Source organism: Macrotis lagotis, chromosome 1 (assembly GCF_037893015.1).
Source record: "Macrotis lagotis isolate mMagLag1 chromosome 1, bilby.v1.9.chrom.fasta, whole genome shotgun sequence".
In the NCBI taxonomy this organism is placed as follows: Eukaryota; Metazoa; Chordata; class Mammalia; order Peramelemorphia; family Peramelidae; genus Macrotis; species Macrotis lagotis.
Genome location: NC_133658.1, coordinates 415,044,927 through 415,061,594, shown reverse-complemented (window position 1 = coordinate 415,061,594; position 16,668 = coordinate 415,044,927). Strand labels below are relative to the sequence as shown.

The following is a 16,668-nucleotide window of genomic DNA, read 5'->3' as shown; positions in this document are numbered from 1 at the left end:
TCATACAAGCTCGGGTTCCTCGAGGGGAGGCTCGGGGACAGACTGCGCATGCTCGGCAGCCCGAGGTGGGGGTGGGGGGCCCGAGCGCCGGCGGGAGGGGAGGGGGAGGAAGGACACCAGCTCCTGCGCTCTGGTGCTGAGAGGCCCGAGCCATAAGGGATGAGGGAGGCAGCGGGCGAAGGAGGGGCAGCCGCGCCCCTCCGCCCGGTGGGAACGGGCAAGAGAGAGGGCCCAGCGCCGCTGCGGCGCGGTGAGCGCACATCCGGGGCTCTGGCGCCGGGGGGCGGGGTAGAACGGCTCCCTCGGCGGAAGAGCGCAGGCGCGAGGAGAGGCGGAAAGGGCGGGGCCCGGGTTTCCCGGCAGTTCAAAAGGCGCCGGAAACCACCGGCACCGGGTCGGCCATGGCCAAAGTGAAATCTCCTAAAGGCAAGAGGCGGCATCTGGAAGCCACGGGTGAGGAAAGGCTGAGTCTGGCCTCCCCGACGTCTGCTGAATGACGGGCTTTGGGCAAGTCTCGCTCCCCCGTTGGAGGCTCAGTGTCCGCCGAGGGCTTCGGGCGCCCTGGGTCGGACCCTTAGAGGAAGGGCAGCCACGGCGGCTCCCGGCCCCCGCCCCACCCCCACCCCCACCCCGCCGTAGGATTTCAGCAGTAAACAACCCCGAGCCCGTTCTTGTGGACTAGTTAGTCTACAAACGTTTACGAAAGGGTTGTGTTGCGGCCGGGGATGCTGAGCAGGCAGGAAGCAGGCCGCTGTCAAGTAGCGGAGGCCACCTGGTAGTAGGTGGGATTGCGATGGGCCGGGATGAAGGTAGTCAGAGTTTACCCCACACACACACACACACACACAAAATGGCTGCTCCTGCCACCTCATTCCCTGCCAGAAATGTTAATATAACAGCCTGTCCCTCTGGGGCTTACTGAAATTAAAACAAACTAGCAGTGGGCTTGTATAACCAAGAATTCAAGCCAAGAGGGCCATCAACTCCACTCACCAAATGGATGATTTTGGGACTTTTCTCTCAGTACATCCCTACCCCCCCCCATCAGTCTTTTCTTGCCCTCCCAGGGGCAAGAAAGACTATATAAGAGAAAAGAACGAACTGTATGGGTCTCCCTGACCATGACATTACTCTTTATAGATGGACACCCAGCTATCGTGCGTGCTAATCTTAAACTGATTCAATTTGCCTTAACCAGTTAAACCAGCTAGTTGACCAAAAAAGCAAGTTATCTAATTATCCTGGCAAGTGTAGCAGTCAAGGTGGGCCCTTGTCAACATTTCCAGTAATGACCAGTTATAAATGAATGAAAAGAAAAACCTCCTAAAGTGAGAGAAAATTGTACATTTTATTCACAAACCTTGTAAGATATACCTTACAAGGTACGGGTACCTCACCTAGGCATGAGGCATGAGCTGGTCTTGGAACCTCAGGTAATTTATGGTCTTCAGAAAATCTTTCCCCTCCCTCTTGGATGTTCATAGACCCTCAGAGTTTGAGTTGCAGTCTAAAAGGCCCACCCCATTCCATGACATGCCCCTAATATGATTCCCCCCCCACATCATATGTCACATGATATGCTAATGAACCCCAATCGTCACAGGGGGTGTGTGAGTTAATACTCAATTACCTAATTTCAAACTCAGCATTATGTCAAGATCTCTAGGTCACTCTTGACCAGTTGAGAACTGTTTTGGGGTTTGCTATCCCTGGAATGGGATTAGGAAAACTCTTCCAGCCTTGTGATTGGCTGAGCCATTCCCCCTTTGTAATGGATTCCCTAAGGGCCCACCTCCACACCCTGTGAAGACCAACACACTACATTCCTCACAACCCCGCCCCCTTTTCTTTTCAATGACAACTTGGTCTTCACACTTCACCAGCAGTGTCTTCCTCAAATTAATTTACAGTCCTCATCCTTGATAGGACTACTGATTTTCCCTATCAATAAATATCTTTACCTCTTCCTTTTTAGAGCTGTACACCAGTCCTGATTTGCTGATAGAATCTTTTACTACAAGTTATTAACTGGATCATACATGGGAGACACACACACACGCGGCTAACAAGATTATCCCACTTAGGGCCAATAGTGAGATACCCAGTAACTGTTTTCTACCATGAACCAGTAAACCAATTCATCCTACAGGTACTAAATGGGCTTGTCCAGGTTTGGACTGGAACATGTGCCAACTTTCTACTATCCCTGGTTATCTTCTTTACCACCTGCCCATTGTCATCTGTCTTTAGGCAGCTGCTTGACAAGTTCAGTTTACCACAGCCTTGGCCAACAGGTAGTCTAGTACCAAGCTACGTTGAATACTCACATTTCTTGTTTGGTCAGCCAGCAAGTCCAAGGCCCTAGCTGTGTGATTGGTAATTTTTCCACTACAACTTGGAGTCTTATTAGTCTATTCAGGATAAACTGGGGTTCCATAGCCCCAACTCCCATCCTGTGCCCAGGTAGTAGGCCCTTAAGTCTAGATAACTCCCTGACCAACTCTTTGGAAACTGGGTCTAGGCAGTAGTCCTACAAATCCAATAATGTCCCTCTAGTGCTAGTTGGTCTTCCAGGAATAGTTTCCAATAAATGGATAATACTGTTCCTCCTCTTCCTAGGGGCCCTCTTAACTAGGCCATATAATCATCATGATAATAGGTACATTTCCAAAGTTGCTGTACTTCCTTCCACTGCAAGTGTTTATGCCAATGTCTTTAAAAAGGTCTTCCTGGTTCGAAAATCCAAATTAAATTCCTGATTTTGTGCCATTATCAACCCCAAGAATAGCTAATATACCTAGTTGTTCCTTAAACTATCTTTCTTGCAAATGGCCATTTCAACACTTTCCTTGCAAGTCCATACTAACTCATAATCAGTTTCCCTTAACAAATGCCCCAGTTTGCGCATCTTTACAAGGGATCCAGGTATCATCATTAATCTCACAGGAGTCTGAAACCACCTATCTTGTTGTTGAGTCCTGAATGTATGTACCCTGCTTCTGGACATGTGCAGACATTTGCTGCTCCCCAGGCATATATCTTGGCCAGTCACTTATAAACAATGGTCACCCTGAACTGACTCAGTCACATGCCACTGGTATCTCTCTCCTCTGGATCAGAATCCTGTGCCACTGTGCACCTCTGACCAAGGACTGAGAATCTAGGCCAGACCCGGGGTACCCAAGGCCAATTCTCAAACTGCTGTGAACTATGGCAAGTCCAACAGCCACACCAAAAGACTGGGCATTGACTTCTTCCAGCTAGACTCTTCTCCCACCTTTACTAACACCCTGATGTCTAAATCAGAAATAGGACTCACTCCCTATACAGCCTCATATAGCTATAATAATGCCACCCAATAATCTCCCTCTTTCTTTCTCAATGGAGAACATTTTCACCCTGCCTCCCCTCCTCCTTTCCATAAGGAAAAGGGCATAAGTAGGGGTGTCATAGAGTCAAGGGGAAGTTACAGATAAACAATGTACACATAGGTGAGAGATGGTGGAGATAACTGGTCCAGTGTCTCTCCTCTCTTCTCTTCTCCCTTGGAGGCATCCAATGTCCTTCAACAGCTTCTGAATCTGTTCCAAAAAGTCCTCTCCAGCTCTGGTGACTAGTTTAGACCTTGTCTTCTGGTAGAAAAACTGCTTAACATCTTATTCAGATCAAAACACATGCTTCTATCACTAAACAATGAGATTCTGGAGCTTATTACAATTTACATTTTGCCTTATTGCCATATTGATAAACATGGTTCACTTTTAACACAAACTTCCATTAGCATTTTACTACATGAGCAACCTCACAAGCTTGAGTCAATGTGATCATTCTCCTTGGGAATTTGCTCCATATACATACATTCAACAGTCATCTTTGTTCTAAGAATACCCAGCATCTGGCTTAAAACAATTTTAACCTTTGCTCTCATTACAATAACAAAAACATCCTTAGCCAAAATGCATATTTTCCCCAAATATTCCCATATTTTCCTTTTCCTGGTATATTTATCTAAACACACTTGTTTCTGTAAACTAGAACTTGAAAATGGAATCATCCTAAGAATTTCCTATTCTTCTTACCTAAATATCCCCTCTAATACAAAAGCTAAGGAAACTTAATTCCTATCTTAGCATGTAGCTGATAGCAGGTGTCACAGGCTATTAGATCTAATTTACCTAAAACTTTCCAGGACATTAAAGGAAATTTCCTTTATGAGTATTATATGTCAGTGTCCAGGCAGAGGTCACGTGGGTAAGTCAAATGTCTTAGGCCAGATTTATTCTTCCAGGTGAAATATTATCTGAATGTCATTTTGGGGAAAACAAGTCAAACGGGTCCAACCTCAGCCATACTGAGAAGCCACCCCTTCAGCTGCCCATCCCTGTCACCTGACATCCTTGGCCCATTGGCTTCCTTGGCTCCAAGAACATGGCATTTACCCAGTAGCATTTCTTTTTGTTGACTATCCTGATATCTGACATAAGAGAAAATTAAAAGTCCCACGATGTAAAATAGTTGTTTTACCTAATTAGAACTTCCAGTGAATGCAATTCACTAAATTCCAATTATAATCTTAATGGAGCCCCAATTAATGAAACCCCTACCTAAAGCTAGATTATCCTTCCTGGGTTTTTGCCTAAAACCTGGTATTCCAACTATGACTGGCCCTACAAGCCTGTCTCCTACCTCTTACTAGAGACATTGGATTGCACAGAGAAATATCAAATTATCTTGTGTGTATCTTTATTATATAGTGCTTTTACTTCAAAGCAAACAACCACTGCTTTGGAATATACATATATAGATCCAAAATATACCCAATTCACATGCATAGCTAGAAACTTCTAGACAAAAACTTGTTTACCTACTAGACATCCTCAACATACAAGTGGTTATTTTTCCCCAGGCAATTGGGTTAAGTGATTTGTCCAAGGTCACACAGCTAAGCAACCACTAAGTATCTGAGGCCTGACCTGAACCCAGGTCTCCTGACTCTGGGGCCAGTGCTCTATCCACTGAACCACCTGGCTGCCACCTAACATACAAATTACTTTTCAGAATTCTTTAAAACCATTAAAACATCTTAGGTAGCCTTAAATTTCCAACATGCATTATTAATTTCACAACAGAACAGCAATAAGAATAACAGAGTAACACAAATTATTAGATTGTACAAAGCAATCCTTCCATTATTACATTATTCATGAACCCACAGATCTATCCCAGAAAGGGTCATAGTTTTTTCACATTTTCCTTATTGCTCTTCAAAGCAATCACCTTAATCCCAGGCTTTAACAATACAGTATTTAAATAACATATTCACAATAGATAGCTAAACATTGCAAATATTATCTCTTTGCAGTTACAAAAGAGTATCACATAACTGATAAAAACATCTTATTCATCAATAAGTTACCTTACAATAGGGCCCACAATTGCAATTTGTTCAGAGCCCCCCCCCATCAGCTACCTGCAGTTACCAAGAGAGAAGTCCACATTCTTGACTTCTTTAAAATTAAACATACATTGTTAATAGACATTAAACATTAAGATTCTTATTTAAACATCTCATTTCCCTTAGAACAAGAGGAAAATGAATATCCCATGTTCTTTACACTTCTGTCTCTTTACCCAAATTCTCAGAATCCAATCTCATACATGACACATTTAAAACCCCAATGTAATTACAATTCAACTAACTTCTCAACAGTTTAGTTTTATAAAAACTAAATTTAGAGTACCTTATACAGAGAATCCAGCACTCACATTCCAAAAGCTCTATACAAAATGAAAATACAATTGTTAGCATTATTAAACTCAACATTAAAACCAATTAGAGATTTTTCCCAAAAGAAATCTGTAAACATCCCTGATAAGCTAGATATTTCTCTTCTTAGTAACACAAGACCACTTTTCTTTAACCCAAAGGTTTTACAATAGAGTTTAATCCCAAACCACATAACTCCTTGCAAAAGTTACAATAGTGTTAAAATAGTTTAATCCCAAACTAATTTAACAATCTAGGTTTTAATTCCTCCCATTCTGTACAAATTTTGTTAGAATGTTACACTAGTATCCCTCTTTTAAAACCCTCAGCATGCTTCCCAAAACTCTAGTTCAGAGACTTTAAAAACAATGAGAGTCATCACTCAGGCCACATGGCCAGCAGATATTCATTAAACATGTCCTTTCTTTTTTTTGCAAGGCAAACGAGGTTAAGTGGCTTGCCCAAGGCCACACAGCTAGGTAATTATTAAGTGTCTGAGACCGAATTTGAACCCAGGTACTCCTGACTCCAGGGCCAGAGCTTTATCCACTATGCCACCTAGCCGCCCCGGGATGACCTTTCAATAAAAGAGTCTTAACCCCTGGATCTTAGATTTTTTTTCTTTCCCAGTCACATATCCCACCAGTGGAGGGGTCTCTTTGCCTTTAAGGCTTAAGTACTTGAGCTCTCCTGTCTATCCCCCACCCCTCCCTGCACGGGTGGGTGGGGCACTTAGTCTAGGGTTCAAGTCTTAACAAGATGGTGGATGGGATCAATACCACCCATGTCCAACCCACCACCCCTTCCCCCAACCCAGGGAGAAAGCAGGTTATCTTTCCCAGACACTCGTAAGGATTAAAAAAAAATCTTCCCTCCTAGAACTTCTCAATCTTTCCCTTAAAAGTTCTCTCTTCTCTTAAACTCTTCTAAACTCTCCCCAAACCACAGCTTTTTCTCTTTATGAATCCCCCTCCCTTCCCTTAACTCTACACACCTAATACAGCTACCACTGGCTTAGTGAGGGAAGAGCTGATTTCCACACGGGGGCCACTGCACACTACTTCTTTCTCCCCCACCTTCTGAAACTCCTGGGCCCAACTCCGAGCTAGCCCTCTTTTAAACCTTAAGCTGTGTCCTCAGACCCAGAAATGCCTAAAACAGACATTTACACAAGATAGGACATAGAACAAATACACACACTCCCGTGGGAACATTCAAACTCACTCACACAGCATTGGATCCAATTGCCTTCCTTAATTTAGAAAGCATTTCTTTTTCTCCTCTTGGGCCCCCAGCTGTTAGCCTCCTCCTCTCTAGGAGCAGCCAGAGGATCCCACCTATTATTTTTTATCTTTTTCTAACTTGCTTAGGCATAATTTAGCATCCCCAATTATCCAGCATGCTGCATATTCCACCTCTTTATTTAAAGGTACCTTATGGTTCACTGTTTATCAGACCCAAGTCTTGGCCACTAGACAGACTGTCCTTGGATGGGGATTTGTGGCCATTCAGAATAGCAGTATCTGATGAACTTACTTTTATCTTTACCCTGGACAGTATCCTCGCTGTCCCAGCTAGCTCATTTCCTACCCAAAGGTTTCTCCTTGGGTATTGGATAGGGGAGGGTCTCTTCCTCCCCTCCCTGAGGCTCCTTTTTGACCCCTGGCCTCCCATCTAGGACTTCCTTTCCTGGAATTGTCTAGAATCAGCCTCAAAAGATAAAAACCAAAGTTTCCCTAACTTTCTGGGTCATTTCCACAATTTTTCATCACTCTCCCTATCAATGTCAAGGTTTCAGAAATCCACCTGAGGGAGCCCTGGAAAAGAAACAGGCATCTGGCTTGAAATCAAGCTATGAGCACTCCTTCCCCCGGTTGCTTCTGGGGCTTCCTCAAGGAGTTCTGCAGATCCTGGGAATGAACTCCAAAATTGTTATAAATGAATGAAAAGAAAAACCTGCTAGAGTGAGAGAAAATTGTACATTTTATTCACGAAGCTTGCAAGATACACCTTACAAGGTACAGGTACCTCAGGCATGAAGCACAAATTAGTCTTCAGGTAATTTATGGTCTTCAGAAACTCTTTCCCCTCCTTCTTGGATGTTTATAGGCTCTCAGAGTTTGAGTTACAATCTAAGAGGTCCACCCATTCCATGACATGACCCTAATTTGATTCCCCCCCCACATCATATGGTGCATGATATGCTAATGAACCCCAATCGTCACAGAGGGTATGTGGGTTAATATTCAATTACCTAACTGCAAACTCAGTAGCATTAGGTCAAGATCTCTAGGTTACTCTTGACCAGTTGAGAACCAGTTTGGGATTTGCTATCCCTGGAATGGGCTTAGGAAAACTTCCAGCCTTTTGATTGGCTGGGCCATTCCCCCTTTGTAATGGATTCCTTAAGGGCCCACCTCCATACCCTGGGAAGACCAACAACCTATATTCCTCACAAGCAGGCTCAAGCCAATGATTGAAGTTTTTGGTATGTCAGCCATCAGTTTGCTGAAAGACCTTTGTCACATCTGTAAAATGGAATAATAAACCTTCAGGCACATGAAGAATAAAATGTCCTAACTGACCTATCTCAGACAAAAGGAATAAAATGTCAGAATTTTTTGGTTAGCAGTGGAATAAGTTGCAGTGTTTGTTATGCTTCTTATTAAATTATTTATATACAGAAAAACCTTTGTTTTATGCTTTATAGTATCACTGAAACCTAAGCTGACCTATAAAAAAGAAGTAGAAATTAGATCCACCCTTCAGGAGCTGCTTATCTACATTATTTTTCTAACAGATTTATGTATATGTAAGTACACAGAATTAATTATGACTGGGTTAATCCTATAAATTTGGAGGTGAGTTAAAATTATATGTCATCTAAGTCAAATCTTTCCTGCTTGGCACACGATATTGATAGTGCTGAGCACAACTTTAGCCCTGCTCCGTTGCTTGCTTTGTTAATACAATTTGAATTTTGAAAATGGCTCCCTTGGCCACAAAGAAAGATGAAACAGGACAGAAAGCTAAAGGGTACAAATCCACCACCATTATCAGCTTGAAAGTATATTATTCTCCTGATGTGGGCGATTGCAGATATTGGCTTTGTGTGCGTAGTAGTTAAATTCTTAAAATGACTAATGGGCTCAATGAAGTAGCTAGATGATGGTTGGGCATTGCTTGATAAAATTTATGAATCATCAATAACGTGTTAAGTCACCATGATCACCCAAGGCAATCTGTATATCCTGGCAAGATTTACCACATAGATATAAACATAGGCTGCATTCCTTTAAACTTATACATAATTTGTAAACTGAAAAATAACTAATTTGAGGACACAGATTTTATTCAAGTTATTTGGGGGTGGGTAGTAGGGAAGTAGGAGGAGCCTATATTCAAAACAATATGGTATTTTATCTGATTTAATGGAAGTTAAATGGTTTTGTATAAATAGGTATAAATTAAACCTGGATTAAACATAAAATGTTGAAATAGACTAACCACATAAAATTCAGGTATTTCACAGGAAGCTGGATTTTAAAATACTTTTTTTTAAAAAACAAAATTCTTTCTCTCTAGTGACTTTTGGGATGGTAAGCACAAATATGTATTACTTGAACAAAGTTATGGCAACTCTCTTTTTGGAAACTTCTATACCTGGGAAAGACAGAACCAACTTTAAGTCAATTAGCACTATAACTGAGTTTTGGAAGGTAAGAGAAGGGGCAAGGAGAAGAAGCATTTATACCGTACCTACTATGTCCAAGGCATTATTCTAAGCATGACAGGAATATTATCTTATTTGATCACAACAACACTGATGCAGGTTATTATCTCTATTTTATAGTTAGGGAAACTGAGGCAAACAGATATTAAATTACTTGCCTGGGGTCATACAACTAATGTTTAAAACTAAATTGAACTCAAGCCTTCTTGAACCCAAATACTACAACACCTAGACTCATGGATTACATATATATGAGGTTCCCCCCCCCCCCAGCTTTTTTTGAAACTATTGGTTTCTTCATCTTATTAGGTTCCTTGAAAAAAAAAATTGCTGGGAATTTAAAAAAATGTTCACTTTAGGGGTAGCTAGGTGGCACAGTGGATAGTGTACTGGCCCTGGAGTCAAGAGGACTCGAGTTCAAATCTGGTCTTAGATACATAATAATTACCTAACTGGGTGACTTTGGGCAAGTCACCCCACTACCTTACCAAAAAAATATCTCACTTTATCCAGAAAAGAAGGATCTATTGAGTTCATGTTATGGATCTATATGGTATGCCCTGAAATAGGAAAGTATTTCTATAAGGTTACACATTATGGAAACTAGTTACCAATCTGGGCCAAGTATAAACAAAGGTATGGAAGAAATTTCTCCTTTCTGAGTTTGTGTAGTCTATAACTGCTACCAAAAATATGTTTGATATAATACAGAAATTATAAAGGTAAAAACCTAGATTATTTTATTATGCTCAAGCATAGGTATGAATCTCAGAGAAAACTTGAACAATCATTAGTATTTTGACAAGACTTATTAGAGGCAAAATTAAGTGAAGAGGGACAGAGAAATGGATATATATATATATATATATATGTATATTACAAATTTACATATTCCTCTTAGGCCATAAAAGTTAAAGAAAAGATAAATTCATAATTCCAGTGCTTCCTTCAATGCCATAAAAGAGTCTGATTTCATATATTCTCTAAAGCAATAATAGTCATCAAACAACTCCATAAGTAAACTAAATCAGATTACACATTAAACTCCATTTAGAGGATAAGTTTAGCAAAGGAGTTAATGACAGTTGAGAGTCATACTCTGGCTTTTTATCTAAGGAATGTTTAAGGTTTTAAATAAATTTCCACATCTCAGAGGAGAGATCTGGTCAAATGAAGTTAACTTTAATAAGAGAGAGACTTTTAATTAAACAAAACTTGCAGGTAAAATGGCCTTGAGTTCTAGATGATAAAAAGAAATAAAAAATTCTCACTACAATAGGAAAGAATAGTGCAAGTCTTCGAAGTCTTAGTTATGAGTGATAAATGACTACTTTTGCTGACCCAAATTATTTAGAATTTAGAGATGGTTTCAGCAGTCATCTTAGTCCAATTCTTTCATTGCTCCACTGTACAACATGTACCTCATCAATTGATGAGGAAGGTGACAGATAACCTTCACTAGGGCATATGTATTCAGGATCAAATTGTACTATGATCATCATTGTACATATGAATAGACTGCCTGATCAGCAGTCTTAATTTCATTTTGACTAACAATTGATAATTTCTATAGTAACTTTAAGGTTTACACGGTGCTTTCATAATATTAGGAGAGCAGACAGTTTATTAACTTGACAGTAAAACTATTTCTTTTACTGTGCACAGTTTATGGAGGGACCCCTTTTGGAAGGTCTATACTGGGAGACATGGGATACGACAGAGGTTTTGTATCAACTGAAAAATAGCAGCCGCCTCTACTATGAGAACATACTTCTAGGAGTCCCTCGAATTCGACAGCTTAAAGTCCGAAACAACACATGCATTGTCTATCCAAAATTTCAGTCTTTGATGGATGAATGTTTTGACAGATATACTATAAAAAATGAAGATCGATCTGATTTTGGTCCTAGACAGGTGCCTGAGTAAGTGTATGTAAATTCTATGTAAATTCTCCAAAGTAATTTATGTTGTTTCTAAAGTATATACTAAATATGACTTATACCAAAAAAGACAGCTGTTTTTCAAAGCTTTCTATTAAAAAAAACCAACACCACCTTTGGTAGGCTTTCTAAATTAGTGTAACATTGCTATATTAACAAATCAAGGACTATACACGGTACAATACATAAATCAATGTTGAATAAATAACAAAGATAAAGCCTCAATATACACCAAAAGAGGGTAACAATTTTTATGGTAGCCAAGAATTGAAAACAAAAGTAGATGCCCATCAGTTGGGAAATGACTAAACAAATTGTGGCATATGAATGTAATGGAACATTATTGTGCTATAAAAATACATGGATATGATGGATATAGATGGATATTAAGTATATAGAAAGACATATGAACTAAGAAAAAGTAAAATAGTTAGAATAAAAAAATATGCAAAGACTATAACTGTAAGGGAAAAGAATAGCCACAAAGTAATCAAAAAATGAATTTGTGAAATTATAAAGAACAAATTTAGTTTCAAAGAAGAAATATGGAAAGATACCTTCCCTTGCTTCTTTGTAAAGGTCAGGAGTCAGTAGTTTTTTCTTCTTTTCCTTTTTTTAAAAACATCCCTTATTATAAAGGATGGCTCTCTAGAAGGCTATACAAGAGGAATCAAGACAACACAACATTAAATATATCCAAAAATTTTTTTAAAAGAAATGCAGATCTCCTAAGCCTCACAGTATCATATTTTTCTACCTAATAGATGGAAGTATTCTCCTTCTACATCATCTCTTCAGCACTGGGGAGTTTTTGGTGTTTATGATGGTGGAGGATATATGTTCACTTTACCTGTATCAAAGACTGAGGCCAAAGAGAAATTTACTTTCCTTAAACTGAACAGCTGGATCACTAGAGGAACCAGAGTGATTTTTGTTGATTTTTCAACATACAACGCTAACGTAAACCTGTTTTGCATCATCAGGTGAGTAAATATAATCCTCTGTTAAATGTGATGTGCCTTTCAGTATTCTTCATGCTGCAAGGATTAGCAGGGGTCTTAAATCTTGATCTCATAGGATCATTGTAGATATATTTTTTATTTTTTTTTTGAGTTGTTTTTTTTTTGCAAGGCAATGGGGTTAAGTGGCTTCCCCAAGGCCACACAGCTAGGTAATTATTAAGTGTCTGAGGCCGGATTTGAACCCAGGTACTCCTGACTCCAGGGCCGGTGCTCTAGCCACTACGCCACCTAGCTGCCCCCAATCATTGTAGATATAGAAAGGATCTTCAAGACCATTGACTCCATAAATATTAGCTATTATTTTTAAAACTAGTTATTATTACTATTATTTGTGTAAACAAAAATTATATTTAAGTTAATTTAAGCAGACTAGGTAATCATGTTATGAAAAGGCAAAAGTCACACCCAAATAGGCCATAAAATGAGAGTTTATCTCAGTCTCCTTCAAAGAATATAAAATTGTCTACATAGGGGAATCTTGACCAGTAATGACAAAAATTGGGTTAAGGATAGTTTTTTAACATATAATTTATTCATATTATTATATCAGGCTGAAAATTACAATTAATCCAAGATATCTGGAACCACAATGCTTGCCTTCTTTGTCCTGATTTTTGTTTAATATTTATAACTTGATTTTTGTAAAACAACTTATACCTATATAATAATTCTGGATTATGACTAAGTACAGCAGTTATCTATCAGGAAATGTGCTTGCCAGCTAATAGTAATTCAAATTTAAATAACCCTTTGAGGGATAGCTAGATGGCACAGTGGCTAGAGCACCGGCCCTGGAGTCAGGAGGATCTGAGTTCAAATTCAACCCCAGACACTTAATAATTACCTAGCTGTGTGACCTTCAACAAGTCACTTAACCCCATTGCCTTACAAAAACTAAAAAAAAAAAAAAATGGCCCTCTGTGATTATTTAAAGCACTTTCCTCCTAACAACCCTATAAAGTAGGCAGTGAAATATTATCATTCCCATTTTTTAAGAGAAAATGGGCTTGAAGAGGTAAAACAAATTGTCCAAGGCCTAATAAATATTGGAGTCAGGATCTGGGCAAATTTTTATTTTTTAGAGACAATATAACTAATCATCTAGTTTGACCTAGACACTGATCATCTTAGAGTTGCCATTATAAAATAAACCACACCAAGAATTCTGTACCTCTTTTATTTTACTAGATATTTGTGTTCCTTTCTTATACCTTGTGCTAGAATTTCCTGTACTATGGTACAATACAGTATAGGAAACACTAAATGCCTACTATGTTTCCAACACTGTTAAATATTGGGAATACAAAAAGAGGCAAAAGATAGTCCCTGACCTCAGCTTACAATCTAATGGAACTGTAAGCTCTTTGAAGATGGTTGTAGTTTTTGTCTTTGAATATTAAACAATATCTCATAGCATTTCATACTGCAGATACTCAGTATTTGTTGATTCAAATTAGAAAAAGTATAGAGATTCCATGCAAAACTTAAAACTCAAGCTTTAAGTATGTCTAGATTTAAGTATTTACAAAAACATAGATTGAAAGTAGAAAGGAACTTTGAGCCTTCTACCTCACCCCTTCATTTTGTTTTTGTTTTTTTGTTTTTTTGTAAGGCATTGGGGGTGAAGTGATAATTATTGTCTGAGGCTGGATTTGAACACAGGTCCTCCTAGGCCAGTGCTCTATCCACTACACCACCTAGCTGTCCCCTAACCTCCTCATTTTAAAGATTAAGAAAGTGATACCCAGACAGGTAAGGTAACCTGCCATGGATTGAACTAATAGTAACCTAAAAAAGCCAGAATTTGGACCCAGATGTCCTGGTACCAAATCCAGTATTCTTTCAATTCGCCTAGCTTACTATTAAAACAAATTATCTTCACTCACTGGATATTTCATTAATAGTAAATTAAAGTTTGAAACTATTATGTAGTGTTTAGAACACACAGTTACTTTTCTAAACCACAATTTTGCAGATTAGTGGCAGAATTTCCTGCAACTGGAGGTGTGCTCACTTCGTGGAATTTTTACTCTGTGAAGCTACTCAGATATGTTACTTTATTTGACTACTTTATTGCTTCTTGTGAAATCATATTTTGTATTTTCATTATTAACTTTTTCATCCAAGAAATTAAAAAAATGAAAGAATATAAATATGCTTATTTCAAGAGTTTTTGGAATTTACTAGAGTTGCTGCTTTTGTTGGTGAGTATTGAAACTACTTAATGAAGTAAATCATTTACATCCAAGTAATTTTATCTCTTCTAGCATTATTTAAATGGGAAGGATTTTCCAATTCACCAATTTAAACAAAAATTACTGGGTATTTTAATACAATTTAATATACTGGTATCTAAAGAGAATTTGTCTTCCAGTTGGTCATTAACAGAGAGCAAGTTTTGTGGTTAAAGGAACCACTGTAGAGATCTGTCTTTTAAAGCACAAGAGGTGTCCCCTCCTCAAAAATATTTTCTCTTTATATAATGAAATTCCAGCAGTTAGTCTAAAGTACTGCTCAAATAACCACATCATGACATTGAAGTGACCCTGAGTTCTTGAAAGCTGTGGCAGAGGAGTCCCAAGCTCTGACAGGTCCTACAGTACCATGCTGGAAATATGAATTATTTGTCAAGTAATGACTCTTGGTATTGTGGGTGGGGACAGGGGTGGGGTGAAATCCATAAACCAGCCTAGATAAATCAGAGGTTGGTCAATGGTTTGTAATGAATTTCTAGCCATAGGAATCCTAATGCTAGTTGAGTTGCAGTCTGTATTGGTGAAGACAGTACCTAAAAATGAAATATAGAAGAGTTATACAGCAATTCACATCTTCTTAAAATGCAAATAAAGATGGATTTTTACTTTTCCCTTCATATTTACAATATAGAACACTGAAAAACTGTGGGGAGATAAATTCTGGAGTTTCTGAATGGCAAGTCTGAATGGACTTGGAGCAAGGAATTAGAGAAACACTTAAGTGTGAGATAACATGGAGGTGTAGTGGGTGTCTGGACAGAGGGAAGGGAGGAAAAGGACAAAGAAGAATATTAAAGATACAAAAAAATGGAAGAAGGGCACCAGAGACAACTTTTCCCTTGACCAGTCCTGGTCATTGGCACTTACTGGAATGGTGGGTTGGAGTGGTGAGGAGGAAGAGAGTAAGTCTTTAAGTTTTGTTGGTGGTCAGTTGTTTCAGTTGTTGATTATTCATGAACCCATTTTGGAGTTTTCTTGGCAAAAATACTGGAGTGGATTACCATTTCCTTTTTCCAGCTCATTTTACAAATGAAGAACTGAGACAGTGACTCACCCAATTTCACACAGCTAGTATCTGAATTCTTCACATCTATTCTACTGAATTAGACATAGACCAATTACAAATAAAACTGGATTAAGACTAAATGCTATTTAACAATGAAGAATTTAGTCTTATTGATCTTAGAAAGCAAGAGAATAAAGATCGGAGTGGGGATGATAAAAGGGACATTCTGCCAGAGAAGATGGGAAGAAATTAGATCACTTGTATATATAAAGGGATTTGTTGTGATACGAAAGGTACAGAAGGTGGTGGCAGAACTAATTTGTATGATGTGAGATAAAAGGAGAAAATACCATGAATGACCTCAAAGGTTCTTAACTAAGAGGGTAGCAACTTTAAAGAGATTTGAGGAAAAATAAAAAGTTTGGAAAACCCACTGTAATATGAATGTGATAAGTCATTTAAGGATGGGGATATAAATGGATAGGAGGGTCCAGCTGAGATTATGTAATAGGTCAGCACAATTTCATGATTTTCATTCAGCATTATATGAAGGCAGCAGATGGTGGGAGTAACCATTGAGGTTGAGATTTGACAGGACAAGATTTGGAGATGGGATTAGGGAACAATGGATTTGAAAGAAAAGGATGGGGTAGAGTTGAACTGTTTGCCCCAGAGTCAAGATGGGGGAGAAGAATATAGCCTGTGTGAAGGTGATAACCTAGGGAAAAAAACTGAGTCATGGTGAGTATGGAGTTGCAAGACAGAGGGAGAAGCAGAAGGGATTGTGATGAGAATTTCAGAGTTTACTAACATAAAAGTGATACTTATTTGTAAAGGATGGCAAGGTCAAGGGTATGACAGTATAATTAAAGTGGGATAGAGGAGTAGGTATTTTTTCCATAAGAATATCATGAAATATTATCAAATGATTTGCTAAAAACAAGG

The 16,668-nt window shown here is 38.9% G+C and overlaps 1 protein-coding gene across 6 annotated transcripts in view; it reads left to right on the top strand.

Annotated features, from left to right (window-relative positions):
* Positions 1–319: 319 nt before the first annotated feature.
* Positions 320–16,668, top strand: part of PKD2L2 (polycystin 2 like 2, transient receptor potential cation channel) — a 33,096-nt gene continuing 16,747 nt past the window's right edge. For 4 of the 6 annotated variants that reach the window (XM_074212990.1, XM_074212994.1, XM_074212989.1 and 1 more), the window contains exons 1-6: positions 320–453; positions 8,478–8,579; positions 9,353–9,486; positions 11,166–11,422; positions 12,205–12,423; positions 14,438–14,666. In XM_074212990.1, the coding sequence (XP_074069091.1) occupies positions 402–453; positions 8,478–8,579; positions 9,353–9,486; positions 11,166–11,422; positions 12,205–12,423; positions 14,438–14,666 (993 nt within the window). In that variant the 5' untranslated portion in view covers positions 320–401. Of the gene's footprint in view, positions 454–8,477; positions 8,580–9,352; positions 9,487–11,165; positions 11,423–12,204; positions 12,424–14,437; positions 14,667–16,668 lie in introns of those variants that run through there. The other 2 variants (XM_074212993.1, XM_074212992.1) reach the window with 2 other exon arrangements.